This window comes from Hippichthys cyanospilos, chromosome 14 (assembly GCF_059441005.1).
Source record: "Hippichthys cyanospilos isolate Australia breed blue-spotted pipefish chromosome 14, RoL_Hcya_1.0, whole genome shotgun sequence".
Taxonomy (NCBI): Eukaryota; Metazoa; Chordata; class Actinopteri; order Syngnathiformes; family Syngnathidae; genus Hippichthys; species Hippichthys cyanospilos.
In genome coordinates this window covers 13352125-13367236 of record NC_142382.1, presented here as the reverse complement: position 1 = coordinate 13367236, position 15112 = coordinate 13352125, and the positions used below count along the sequence as shown (strand labels likewise).

At 40.3% G+C, this 15112-nt stretch overlaps 1 protein-coding gene across 8 annotated transcripts in view; it reads left to right on the top strand.

Annotated features, from left to right (window-relative positions):
• Window positions 1-15112, top strand: part of tiam2a (TIAM Rac1 associated GEF 2a) — a 77842-nt gene that overhangs the window by 28511 nt on the left and 34219 nt on the right. For 6 of the 8 annotated variants that reach the window (XM_088433088.1, XM_088433089.1, XM_088433094.1 and 3 more), the window contains 6 exons: window positions 2388-2832; window positions 3987-4159; window positions 4759-4983; window positions 8031-8216; window positions 8434-8571; window positions 12386-12442. In XM_088433088.1, coding sequence (XP_088289214.1) covers window positions 2388-2832; window positions 3987-4159; window positions 4759-4983; window positions 8031-8216; window positions 8434-8571; window positions 12386-12442 — 1224 coding nt within the window. The remainder of the gene's footprint in view (window positions 1-2387; window positions 2833-3986; window positions 4160-4758; window positions 4984-8030; window positions 8217-8433; window positions 8572-12385; window positions 12443-15112) is intronic. The other 2 variants (XM_088433093.1, XM_088433092.1) reach the window with 1 other exon arrangement.

Genomic DNA, 15112 nt, shown 5'->3' with positions numbered 1-15112 from the left:
TATTGTTCATCTTTTTCTTTTAGTAATCTTTGTTCTGGAGCCAAAGCAGTTGCGATTATTTGTGCTCCATCACAACCACCCACCCCACCCAAATATTTAAGACAAAAAACGTTTGGGTCCCTATCTACCGCAAATAGCGCAGGTCCACTATATTTAAAAAGGAAGTTCACTGCAGCCCCACTAGTCCAAATCTTCTGTTTAACTCCTGAAAGTTTTGAAACACAGTGTAATTATTGTTCAAAACCAAAATGCACAACATTCAATGTGGCTGATTTTGACACCATTTGTTTCTCGATGTATTTAATTTGGGTTTGCCTTCAAAAGGTTGCAACATGCTTTTTGGAAAGTGCCAAGAGAATAGCTGTAAGCCTTTGAGATGCTCTACTGGAGTGAAACTTAATCCTAGCTCAAGATTTAGCCTCATCCCTCTAATGTTAATGAATGACTTATGGTTGTTCTGCTTGTTATGTGGTGCAGATTCTTTGGTCTTCTTTTGGATCCACTCAGAAAGAAGGTTGACTAATGGGGATTGATGTTCAGTCATTTAACTCTGAGAGCAAGCTAAAGCGAAATAGAACTGTGGCTGTATTTAACTGTTCCCTTTCCTCTAAAATTTAGACTTGTAAAATGCAAAAAGATTGTTTTTTTTAATTATGGCTATTTTGTCATTGCCTTCTATTCTTGATTCTGTAGTGACAACAAAGTAACTTTCACTCTATATTAATAATGAACTCCCCTCTAATTCTATTGCCATGTGGTTTCAGTTAGCATTTCATGGGAGTTTACTATCTCTCAGATTGCCTTCAGCCTCTTTTTCCTATCAAGTGTTTCTCTTGCCTTCAGAAATCCTACTTGCTTTTAAATCAGGTTTGAGTACAGGCAGTCAAAAAAGCTGAGGTAGATTTAGATGTTCGTAGAGTCCAAAGCTCCAAGCATCTGTAGTTTTTGGTTCTACTCCAGCTTGTCATCCATCGGTTCTTTTGTGAGTTTCAATGTCACATTGTGACCAAAGACCTGCTTCAAATGAAAACCAGATGTGGCTCTTGGCTATGTGGCGTATAGTACGTATGTAATGAAGGAAAGCTATAAAGTACTCGTCTTCCCTGACCAATGTTGTGTACAAATATGCCACTAAATCTCTCTGACCTTTCTGATGTCAGGGTGGGGAAGAGGAATAAGTGAAATCTGTTGGAATTGACAAGTATCATATTGCCATTTTTCCCCCCCATTAAAACTTGTTGATACACTAGAACCAATAGAGGCAGAGAATAAGTATGGAGGGACATATTGGTGTGTGTGTGTGCACATTGAGATACACAGCTCACTCCAAATGGTTTCCTGTGCTACAATCGATGCAGCAATCTATTCAAGTACAGGTAGGCTTCATTAGATTTGGAGTGTGCAATTCCATCAAGTGTTCATTTGTAGAATTGGGAAGCCACTCCAGGCCGTAAATGATGAAAAATTGTCTGAGCCCGGAGGGTTCTAACCTCCCCAGGTGCCGTCACAGGAAATTTGCCCCACTTTCCTTGCCTACCAAAAGATCAAGTCACTGTATTGCAGACTTTGAAGTAGGTTTGAGTGATTTGACTAGATGTTTTCAAAAGTTCCTCTTCAACTTCGCAGTGCCTTCTGGCTAATGAAAACTGTGCAGTATGAGTTGTGTTCCGTTTTAGATTTACAAGACTTGACATATATGCAGAGGGGTGTTATGCTCGAGGCTAACAAAGGTGGCGTTTTAGTAAAAGTGTAGCTCTGAAAAATTGAACTTGTGAACTTGTTTTTCTAATGGCATCGCAATAAAACCAACCAATGGTACCTCTCACTGTCTCATACAAACCTTTATTGGCTCGTTCCACTACAGTATTCTCAACTGGGGGTTATGTGAATGCGAGTTTAACAAGGTTTCTGCAGATGTCAGGCTTTTTAATGCCATGACAGGAACAGTATATATTTCTTTTAAATTAAGAGCAAAACTATTAGATCATGTAGCAATGTTTAGCTAAATTCTGTTGTAGTTTGCAAAAATTGTATGTGTTTATTTTGTTTTTGCGACTTATACAAATATGCATTATCATTAGTGACACAATTTTATGTCAGGTGAGCCAGAAATAAAGCAGCTGCTGTTACACTATTTGTCTTCTGGAGTTCCTGACTAAAATATGCCAAGAGGTACAACTAAAAATGTAGTTCCAAAGTTTATTCAACTAGACATGGATGACAGAGTACTCTCTTTTAAGTCGTTTTATTTTTCCTCCCAAAATACTTTGCACTGGTTAGGGGCTATGCTTGGCTGAAAAATAGTTGAGACAGGTTACACTATTACTAAAAAGTTGATAACCACTGCTCTAGTTTATGTCTCTCACGTTTGTTATTTGTCCAATCAGGAAACTCTGCACAAGGACATGAGCGATGTCTTCGACAGTGGTGTTGACGGCATGACTGCAGATACCAGCTCTCCATCTCAGGCGTCAAGCCTCTTGTGGTTCCCAGGAGCCCCAAGGACCCAATCATCAGGGGCTATTCACCAATCAACCAATGATGCCCTCCGCCAGAACATTTATGAGAACTTCATGAGGGAGCTGGAGACTGGTAGCGGGCAGGGCGCAAGCGAGAGAAGAGACCCTTCCACGGGCGAAGATGACGGAGAGAGCAGCAGCGAGTCGGCTGAAGGCTCTCTGGAGCAGCTGGACCTGCTCTTTGAAAAGGAGCAAGGGGTGGTCAGACGAGCCGGTTGGCTTTCTTTCAAACCTTTAGTGACGCTGCAGAAGGACAAGAAGCTGGAGCTGGTGACACGTCGCAAGTGGAAACAGTACTGGATCACCTTGAAAGGTGTGCTTTTACATATCAATGATTTATCTCAATTTTTTTCTCTATCAGTATAAATCAGGGTTTATGCCAACAAACATCAAATATAAATCCTGCTGTTCAGACAAATGGGATGCATCAATTCATCATTCAGTTAGCTGAAAAAAGCTACATTCAGTTCTTGGTTTGTGTATTTGTTATCTGTAATAGTAGGGGAAAAAAAAGCATAAATATTGATACGATATCGTAAGCACACAAGATCAAGTCTTTAGCATATTGGCATCTTAGTAACACCTTGACGTCGACCAATAGCGTACCAGCATCTTGGTGACACCGACCAATGGCAGACCAGCATCTTAAGGACGCCGTGACACGGACGCATATAGTCACCTATGAGCATGGTGCGACTCGCACAGTTATACACACACACATTGACTGCCAAGTTAGAATTTTGTAATTGTTGTTGATGCCGTAATGTGGGAAAAATGCCATAACAAGGGGACGAAAAAACGTAATATTCCACTTCTTAATGTGAAAAAAGTAAGCTAGGGATCCACTGTATTTTGATTCAACACTATGATATGTTTGCTTACATGAGGACTACACAAATAAGAGAATATTTACTGGTGAGTGCCTGAAATTCCGAAGATTTGGGCAATTCTCAGTCAAACTAGGTCTCGACACGGTAACAATGTTGTCAAAAATGGTCTTTGTAGAATTTGAGAATTGATTAGTTGTCGTTTGATCGACTACTAGTTCCAACTGTAATTATAAGCTTACAAATTTGTGCAAGGCTGTAGAAAAACCTCAAGCCCTGCCCTGAAACCAAATCAGGCATCAGCGTGCAAACGTCACATGACCAAACCCAGAAGAAGACTGATAACTGTGATTATTAACTGACCATTCGGCACATGTGATGGTATTGATTTTGTATAATTATTTTATCAAATTAATTACAGACAAAATATTAACTTTTGCTGAAAATGGATTAGTAAGTTTAGTGTCCATTTTTTTCTATGGTTCATTTAGCATAATTACAGCATAGGCATTGTCCATTTTGATTTCGCTCACTTTGTTAACTTTATTTGATCAAGTGCAATAAAAAGCCAAATAACCAGAATGATGTATTGAGCTTCATCACTCATCCTTATAATGCGGGTACCTTTCATTTCTCGTAGGATGTACATTGCTGTTCTATGAGACCTACAGTAAAGGGTCACCAGAGCAGGAGCTCTCACCTCGCTACTCTCTCTTGGCTGAGGACAGCATTGTCCAAGCTGTTCCAGAGCACCCAAAGAAGGAGAATGTTTTCTGCCTCAGCAACTCATACGGAGATATCTATCTCTTTCAGGTAAAGTCTATGCTGGATACAACTATTTTGTACAATGTGAGTAGTGCCAGTCTGATGCTAAAGTTATGCCCAAACATAGCAGTCAAGGGGTCAAAGAGCACGTTTGCCAGTTGTACTTAGTGACCTATCAGTATTACCAACCTCACTACTAGACATTAAAAGCCTGCCAGGCTGCGTGATGCTGTTCAGCCACAGTATGCATTTAATAAAAAGAGGAGCTAACGTGCCCCCAGAGGCAAACGGTAAAGACATCTCCTATTGAACATAAAAATAGCATTGGCTTTATATTTAGTTTTTTCACATGGCATGTTGGACAGTTTTTTTTTGTTTTTTTTATGTACCCGATTTCAAAACAAGGCTATAATGAAATGTAGTTTTGACAAGGCAGGTGTTAACCGCGCCTTAATCGCGAAGTGAATCAAATGTGCATGTATTGATCCAGCAAAGCACTTCTTGTCATCCGCTGTTTTTCTTGTGACAGATGATAGAACGACAGATGAACAATTCCGTGAGGTTAATCAGGATGAATCCTCCATTCCAACAGAAATGTTTGCCTTGCCAATTGATCAACCGGAGCTTATTCTTTCTTCTCTCTGCAGGCCAGCAACCAGACCGACCTAGAAAACTGGGTGACGGCCATCCACTCGGCGAGTGCCTCGCTGCTGGCCAAGCGCCAGGGAAAGGAGGATACAGTGCGTCTGCTGCGGAGCCAAGTCCGAGGCCTGTTGCAGAAGATTGACATGGATGGGAAAATGAAGAAGATGGCTGAGCTTCAGCTAACTGTTGTCAGTGACCCCAAAAACCGCAAGGCCATTGAAAATCAGGTGAGCTGATGGACTGCTGATGTTGTTGATATTGTGGAATTGCTGGAAGTAGAAAAGCACTCAACAAACTGGAAGGCTTGAAGGGAATTTCACAACTTGTCCCCTGGGATTTGAACATCGTTATTAATTTTAGAATCTATCTGAGAGTATCCTGCATTTGTGGCATTTATGCCAACCACATGCTTTAGTGTACCAAATTTAAGGGCTTCAGCTGCTGTCTTCTGCTTATATGTTTGTGGATTAAATGGCCTAAATGCATCAATCCCCAAATGATTTGCAAGGGACCCAGGGGAACATCTTTATCCTCAAGCGTCATATCGGGATTCCAGATGTTTCCTTGTAAGGGGTTCACATTTTTTAATATACTACTACAACTATAATAGCTAGGAGAAGAATCCCAATCCCAGCCGTAGCCATGTTGCGTCTGTTAGCGCTTGTGTATGTTAGCCTTCTGCCGTGAGTGTGAACGAAACAAGGAATACCAAAGTTATGGAAGCTCATGAAGGCCAAACACGTTGCAGACAACAGGCGCTTTACTGCGTGATATGGGGGTGATGTCTGAGTATCATTTTTATGTATTTATCACCTTTGTCATACAGGGTCCTAACTTTTTAAGTTTGAGATTCTAATATCTAGGTTCTAGCTCTAGTGTCACATTGTCAGAACATCAAGCTGTCTTCCCAGATTCCTTCAAGGTCTAGTTTTCCAGCTCTCGTTTATCAGGCATAGTTTCCATTGTCTAGTATTTCAGGTCTACTCATATCAATTTTGGACATACTTTTTATTCCTTCATTGCCCTGTCCAATCCGCCATTGGGTCCCAAATTCTGCATCCTTTGTGACAGATTCTGGTGCGCAAGTAACTGGGTTAGTATTACCATTTGTTGACAACTGTTTTATTCAGCAACAGAAATAACTCATTTTACCGTTCTGCCTCCTAGTTACTTATCTTGTATGTTCACCCATTTCATCACATTTTTACTTTTAGATTTTAAAGTCAAATCTTTTTTTTTTTTTTTTTTGGGGGGGGGGGGGGGTTGCACTATGCCAACTATGCTTGTTTACATAAAAGAAGACACACACACACTCAAAATGAATGCACTGATATGAGTTTGAAATATACCTTGTGAAGATAAGTGCCTCTAGAAAATGGATGGATATTTTGTAATGTTATTGTGTTGGTTTGCTCACATGTTTCCAATTAGCCGGTGCCACCTCAGAGTAGGCTCAAAAACAGATGCGGTTTTGAGTCTGTGATAGGGTCAGAGGTGTATGTCATTTGATGTTGGTGCCCAGAGGCTGATGATAGATTTAACATTCTGTTGGGGTGATCCAGAACTAACGGGGCACATCTTTGATGTGCTCTTCCACCTCCAACCCTGTCTACAGAAACCAATGTCAACAGACTGCTTTTGAAGTTTGCCTCTGGTCCATCAGATCACATGGCATTGAAGAGTTTTCTTTGATTATGGCATTAATACAGATAGGCATTGAATGTTGAAAGGCAAAACAAAACTCAAAAGAAGGCTTTTTTTTGTTTGTTTTTTTGCATTATTTCTCCCCTGGAGTTGAAGGTTCTGATGAATTGGTTCTGATGCATTGTCGTTTTCTGCTTGTGCGAAGGCTTATTCTGTGCTTTTAACACTGCCTCTGGTGGTCATCCGGGGCTCATAGAACAACTGTTACATACATAACTGTCGTTTTAGTGTTTCTGGTAATTTCTCTACGTTTTAAACTTGGATTCTTATTTTTGTCTTTTGTTTTTTTGTCGTATTTGTCTTTCAAACATTGTGTTTTTTTGTTTTTTAAATGCACAACTTTTTTAGTTGTGGTTGTTAAGCACACTATGAACATTTTTTGTTAAGTTGGCAACCCGAATCAGCTGATGTTGAATTATCAAAATCATTTATTGAAGTATTTGTCTCATAATACCAATAAGCAAAAAAAGGTGCTAATTTGGGAAAAAGGATACTTTTTGTACACAACACTTTAGTTCTGTTCTCCAATAAGGGTTTTCTACAATCTGCTATCTGTGAATATTTACATACATATTGTGCTGACTGCAAGGTCATTTTACAGCCGCTTTTTAACAATTACGTACTGTAAATACCAAACCTTATGAAATCATGGAAACAATGTCATGAATCTGAAACTTCCTAATAATGTTTGTATCCATCGGCATAGCTATTACACTACGTACACAGATTATTTTGTTGTCATTATTACACTCTGTACACAGATTTTGTGCAATCATTTTCTACACCATACTTGATTGTAGGCAGGTGCCGATAACCAGATTGGCCATATATTGTGATTTTAAAAGTCACGGTTCCTTAAAATGGTCCAAATCTGTCAATAGTTCTTGTCTCTCCCCAATGTCAATACCATGATACTGTTATATTTTTGGTCAAGGTTTTCTTACCGTCAGTCTGATGTCGTTCCAATGCCTACTTGATTGTCATGATTTTTGCCGTCTCTGGTTGGAAAGGTTCATACAACACCACAAATGCCTCCCACTTCACTACTTCCCTAATCCTAAAGAAGGCCAAGAGAGTGACTGCGCCCTATTGGGACAATGCCAAGGGGTCCATTATTGTAAATGAACTCGCAGTGCAAGCGAGACCTATTAAAAGTCAGTTGCAGTAGAGGGTTGTTTTGCCCAAGTGTTCTCGTTAAAATGAGTCTCAAGCCAACAAAACGAGCACTTTGCTGTTCTTATATGGGGCAAAGAGGAATGGGGGAGGCAACTGTAAATAGTGGGGGTTAAAGGCTGGCCTGTGCAGCATCACCATTCATCCAGATGCAGCATTAAAATTGGCATTTATTACATGTGTACAAACGGCGCTGCTTGATATCACCCCTCCAATGTATGCCCTTAGCCTCAGCAACATCTGCAAGCGATGTTTTGATCCACACCCACGCCCCACCACCTTTTCCCTCTTTCCTTCTGTCTTCATGTCTCCATATTTTTTATTCCTCGGTAGAATTCAAAAATCATTGAATTTCTACGCAAAACTTAACATTTCTCCCTCCACTTTTGCCCTTTAGATTCAGCAGTGGGAGCAAAATCTGGAGAGGTTCAACCTAGATCTTTTTCGAATGCGCTGTTACCTGGCCAGCCTTCAGGGTGGTGAACTGCCCAATCCAAAGAGCCTGTTAGCAATTGCTAGCCGCCCTACCAAAACCACTTTGGGCCGTCTTGGGATCTTCTCTGTCTCATCCTTCCACGCACTGGTAAGAAAACCAAGGATGTGCCTCAGAGAACCTTGTAACATTCCTTTGATTTTATTTCATCTCATGTCCAGCTCCAACCTTGAACATCATTTTATCATTGAAAGCCTTTTGAAAATTCGCTGATGCTAAGGAAACTTAAATCTAATTAAGATGATGTAATTAGAGGGACGTTTAGTTGAGCTGGATGATCACAGTCTTATATTAGCCTTTTGTTCAGATTTGTTCCAGAGATGAGGCTACAGTGCGCAGGCGCTCAATGTCACGGACTTTCCGAAAGCACAAGCGAAGCCTTTTTTCTTCCCTCAAAGGCCTTGACACCTTGACAAAGAAGAGCAAAAGGGTCTCCACATCACAGGTATGACAAAACATATTGACACAGTTTGCAAAGTTGTTTGGTCAATACATTCATTGATATTATTGTCAGATGATAAGTGTGTGTTATTGTACCTTACAGAGCATATGATCAAATCTTGAACATTTAAATCTGAAAATCCTGCACCATTTTTTAAAACCTTTTTATTTTTATTTTTGACTAATTCACTGCCATTGACAAAAGTAGACGTCAAAGATATGTTTTCACTAGGGCGGTATTGAATTGAGTTAAAAAGTCCACCGTCAAACTGATAAAAGATCACAAATGCATTGTGTTCATTATTCATCGTGATGGTCTTAGTGAGGGGATGAACACATTTAATGTGCAAGAGCTCTTAAAATATTCATCATTATCATCAAAATATGGGTTTTAAAGATAATAAAGTACTCTAAGATGTCCGTGACATCTAATATCGGTAAATTAGAAATGCTCTCTCTCGGTGGTCAAATTCACTGCAACTGTTATATCCTAAAATGAAACTTTGACAGATAGCTGTGGGGTTAGCAAGGCATTGTTGTGCGTTTATTTGCTTGTTCAAGAAAAAGAGGGACACAAAGTCAAACTGTTGGAAATTGATATTTGTGTTTGTGCTCTGTCCTGAGAATCCAACAGCAACCCCACCATGAAATGATTCTATATAATATCCATTAAAGCACAAATAATGAAAGTCTGGTGTACATCAGTAGGATTTAAGAACCGTTTTCCTGTGAGAAACCGGACATGTATTCATCTAATGCGACCGCATAAGACCAACATAAGAATGTCCCTTATGTGCACACACACTTAAGTTATGCATTAAGGGGTAGGTTTGAACCTTTTTTTTTCCTTAGTAAAATCACCAAATTTACCTGGGTTATATTTCTGATATTTGCCCTTATTTGATGATTAAGATGTAAGCTATGCAAAGAAAATAGATTTAAGTGGGCAAATGCTTTTCCGCAGCAATATAAGCTTGAGCGTCCCCCATTTCCTTTCTCGAATGTTCACATGCCAGCATTATATCAACCAAAACACAAGGGAGCGATCTTAATCCATGTCTACAGGGGGCAGATTTAAGTTTTTCCAGGTTTGCTGTTATGCCCTCATATATAGATGTAAGAATCCCCTACGTGTGTGTATGTGCACGCCGCAGGAAACAATCTGTTAGTTTTAGATTTTACGGAACTTTCCTCATTAGCTATAGTAACTAGTAAGTGAACTTAGCATCATTATGCTGTGAGGTCATTCCCGTTGTTTGAGTCGTGGGGGTCATTCAAATTCTTCACGAGGCGCATCATTGACTCGTGACTGTTACAAAATGTTCTCACTCCCGTTTTGCTCTGCTTTTATCCCGCCGCCTCCCCCTAAATATTAGTGTCTGACCGTTAACGACAGTCTGTCAGTAATGAGGTGTCTGCGCACTTTGTAATTTTTCTTGAGGAGCTCAAGCCGGCCAGTCTAATGAGACCCAGTTAGGATTACGCAATGCAGGAGGCCAAAGTGGCGCTGCAGCACAAACATCAATTATGAATAGCCATATGTGGTAGATGGCATTCCCCATCCTTCCCACAGTCCCGCAGACACAAGCAGATGGTGGCTGTAAAGATGCTAAATATTAGATGTCCCTCCTTCATTTTTTTCCCAAGGTCCTCATTTTCTTAGAACCACATTTAGATATTCTCTTTGGCATGAAAGCAAATTAGGAAGAGTAAATGCTGGTAGTTTTAAGAGGTTGGGGGATTCCTGGACATATGCTTGTTATATAAGCGTACTTCTCCTTTTCATTTTCTTATCTGTCCTAACCGTGGGAAATCCAAGTGTCTGTTTGCCTCCAATGACATCATCATTCACCTATGAATGTTCCTCGCATAAAAGTAAGGGTACATATTCTTAGTGTATTTGGACAGCCGGGGTAGCAAAGAGCCAAACAAGCCTACTGTATGTCCACTTCATGCGTTACTACTTTTTTTAGGCTTTCAAATTAAACTGTCTTTAGGTCTAATCCATTTCCCAGCTATTGCTTATCACTTTCTTTCCCGATTTCACTCTTGATTTGTCGTTCTTCTACAACTTCTTCATCAAACGGTCTTCTCCTTGGAGCATAAACATCAGAATGGTAGCTGCCAGGCCTTCTGCCACAGCTTCCTCACCGACTCCATATGTGTTGACTTAAGCTCATTTAACCCTGCGCTTTTACAATCTTGTACCAGAGTCATGCTTGCCTGCCTGTTGTCATACCCCCACTTGTTTGACTCCAATCATCCCCTTTAGCAGCGCTATATGCACACCGAAAGAAGCTGGCCTGCATTGGGCTGTGGGAAGTAGGCCAGCGCGGTCGGTCTGAGGATTTGTGGGAGTGTTGGTAATGCATTCTAAAATTAGTCAGTTTACAGGAAAGCAATGCTGTTTACAGCCACTTTATACTGCTGTAAGGGGCGGGAGAGTTACAAAAGCATTATCGGGATGCGGTCAGATGGGCATGATTCCTACTATCTGCAACACCAGAAAGCAGCAGTACTGTCAGCAACAATAGGCACTGCCGAAGTTCACTTTGGACACTCTTGGTACTTTCTACATTCAGATGTAAGGGTGGGCCCATTATTTGCACCGTTACTTAGCATTTTGACAAGTACTGCATTGGCCTGTTTTAAAAATATGATCTGATCTGATATTAGATCATTTTACCAATATGTTAAGTTCAGGTAACTATGTATTTACAGTTTGAGTAAACTTTATAAGAGATCCTGCTGACCCTGGCAACACTGCACCTTTTTTTTTTTTTTTAATTTAAACAAAGATGTGAATTTCTGACATTTTTGTTGTTTTGAAATTGTCAAGAACAGTTGGTAATTATGCAACTGGTGTCAAATGGTGCCAGATCCGGCCCGCCACATAATTTTATGTGCCCCTCAAAATGCTAATTATGATATGTTTCTGGCTAAAATACCAAATTTGCAAGTTTTCTTTGACTTTTGCACATTTTTTGATACCAAAACTGCTGTACAATACCCCTTTTGAACAGTTTGTAGCGGCCTCATTTCAAAATGTATTATGTAACTTTCATAGTTAAAATTTATTTGACATTGCAAGTCACAACGGCCTTCCGACAGAAACTATAACAACATGTGTCCCATGACAAAATTGAGTTTGACACCCTGTATTATGCAAACCCCAGATTGTCCAAGTCAGATTTAATTAATATAAAAAACAAAAAAAATCTTAATGAGAGATGATAATCCTGCATATATAGTTACCAAACGTGCTATTGAAATTGTTGCCATGAGTAATAAATTGCTGGGAGTATGTCTAAGGTGAACAATTTATATGACAACATGTCGTCTTTTCCACAAATCATCTCAGCAAAGAAATCTCTGCAGGCTGCTGAGTGAGCAGTTATCACAAGTGGTGGCTCCTGTGTGTGTTGTATTCGAGAGCTTAAGTTGCCTGCAGCCTCGGGCACACACAACAATCTTAAATCAAATTGAAAAAGGCATGAAGCATTAAGAATTGAAGATCTGTTAGAAGTTTAATACAGAGAATGTAGTTCTCCTCATCTGTTGTTGGACTCTCTTTAATCTTTTTTATTATTTTTTTTTGCCTTACAGTGTCCAGTCATAGCATCTTTGCTCACACATGTTTTAGACATTTCAAAAGCACTATCAAAGTCAGCGCCCACCCTGCGTGGTTTTTAATTATCTACAGAATAGCGCTGTGTTGGTCTATTACCATGTCACTCAAGAGGCTGGGCACATAATTGCTCATGAGTCAGTGGTTCCCTACTGTCCCCCGCTCTTAAATGCTTGTTTCTTGATCTCAGATCTTTGAAAGCGACGCTGGAGGTCAAGCTCCTGTTCCGCCTCCCCAGAACACGGAGGTGAGTCATTGCCTTTCCTCGTGTGGTTCTTTGGTCAGGGTTATGGTTGGACTTTCTTTCTCTCAGTCATCCATGGCCATCCGTGGTTTTCAATCATTTTACATGATCACTGATCTGGGTGAAGGAGTCGTGGTAGCAACATGGCCTTTGCTGGCCAATCTTGTCTTTGATCATAGTTACGACTCCAATGACTTATGTGCAGCTTCCTATAGCAGTAAAAGGTGTTAAACTACAGTATGAACTGAAGCCTTATTCCCAGCATTATTTTATGTTGTCCAGAAGCGCTGACTAGAACTGTAAATTTATGCATGTGTGGTAAAATTGTCACCCAATTGAGGAGTGTGAATTTTGACCATCTGGAATGCCAGCTGTTCAAGCTTGAGCATCCAGACAATTAAATTCTTACATGCCTACGTTGAGGATGTGTGATGCAGTGCTTTGAGGTTCAATTTGAAATGTTATTGCCCTGAAACCAGAACGGTCCTCTTTTCATGCTTGCCTGCCCATTTCCAGTCTGAATGAAATGAATGCAGCATTATTGAACAGACAAGCCATAAATACTGTGGCGATGAGCACTATAAGCATTTTTCTTTTGCGAAAGGCGGCTATAACGTGTGTCACCGGTGGACTGCAGTATCCTCCCTCTTGACAATTATCTAATGATATGAAATCTTCGAGTCATTATTTTTAGTTGTTTATTCCACTGCTGTCAGTAAACGAGCCAGGTAAAGCTCAGTATGCCTACATATATGTACTTTCAAATAAAATATCCTCAGAGACTTGCCGGGCGATTGATTGTGCATTTAGTGTTGACAAATGAGCACTACGAACACTTTTAGACTTGAGTGTTCATAAGTTCCCCAGGATGAAGTGATTCATAGTCTGTGGCGAATGTGGCAAGTGTCAAAACGATGCCTCCCATCAAACATTTAGAAAGTGCTGTGGGAAACAATGCAGTCTTTCATTTGGTAAAGGCTTTAATGTGCTTTAAATGTTGGCGCCTAACCGGGGGGTCGAGTCTTTCAATCTTTCTTTGAAGGAAGTTATAATGATGTAGGGGGTACGATTTCATGGTGGGAGGATGGCAGGAAGGCAAGGTAGATGAAAGCACACATCAGTTGATTTTTTTTTTTTTTTTTTTTTAAGAATTGTCCTCCTGTTCAAATAACTGAGTCATTTCCCCTGAATTAATTGTAATTTAAGTGATAATTAGTGTGTCTATATCAAATTAATTGTATATAGTAATAAGTAGTTTAATTAAAGTAAAAGACTGATTTGTTAATGAGCTCAAAGATAAGGGAGAAATGTTAACATCTCCCATCCATTGATGAGTAGTTCTCCACATATCTACCTAACTATAGGCACCGGCTTTATCTTTTATGGGCCGTGAAAGACTCTAGGTGGAGCTTTATGGAAAAAAAAGTAATTTAGTTTAATTGAGATCATTGATGGAAAGTGGCTGAAATTGTCTTCAATAGCTTCTTTTTCAAGGCTTGTCCATCTATTTTAGTCCAAACTGAAGTATTTGTGTTCCCGGAGTGGAGCAGAAAGGGTGCATTCTGCAAAAAGGGCGCAGTATTTATGCAGCTGTCACCAAATGTCCTGACTCCTCACACACTTTTTTTTTTTTTTTTTTTTTTAGAAACTCATTGGGAGTAGTTTCCGCTTTGGAGAGGAAAGACTGAACTATCAGTTTGAATGTATTTCTGACTAAATGCAAACATGAATAGTACCCACAGACCAACCACATAGAGCACTTGTTGATGGCAAAGCACGTGGCGTCTCCACAGCCTTGTTGGCACTTGGTGATGGAAGGTTGACCAGGCAACCGCCTGTATATTCTAACCCCCTGTGACCATGAATGGCCGTACAGTGTTAAATCAGCTGCTGCTAAGGTCAGTGGAGGCAACCAAATCTTAGTTTTCCAGTCACGCCATAATGCAGCGCCACAAACGGGCCGGTTATGTAACCAGTTGCCGTGTTGCTTGTTACTTCATTCCCGGTGAGTAAGCATTGACCTCACATCCCTAAATGGATAGGTAAAGTTAGGTGTTGAAACAGCACCTTGTATTCATCCATCCCTTCATGTTAGGGAAACATTTTGGGAAGATCACTGCTGGCTTTTTTGTGTGTGTGTGTGGGTGCGTGTGTGTGTGTGTGTGTCGGGGTGAGTCAGGAGTATAGATGGAAAATAGTCTAATGTGTGTGTTTATCCGAGCTAGAGTTCTTAATAGTGTCTGGTGGCCTTGTGGCTAGCAGGCTAAAGATCTTTCAAGGGTGATGAGCAAACGGTTTCAGATTTAAGCGTACCAGACACCCACAGGCACAGTTTATTAAGGGTAACTCTTTGTGTATTTGAAACGTATGTGTGCGCCCAGGTCATTCCATTTGCTAAGACATGTATTCCTCTCATGTCTAAACCACAGTCATGTCATCTTTGGCAGAAATACTGAATCACTAAAGTACTTCATTCAATGACGTCTGGTTCATTTGATGTGACTGTTTCCTCAAGATCCAGTGTCTTAACAATTGTGGTCCTAAGCTATAATTTGGCGTCTCGCACAGGGCTAGAACGCCACAGTGGCGCGTTTCCTTCCAGAGACACAAAGTCTGAAGCAAAAACCCCCAGCTGCCCAAAGAGGATTGGTAAAACCTCTACCCTTAAAGGGA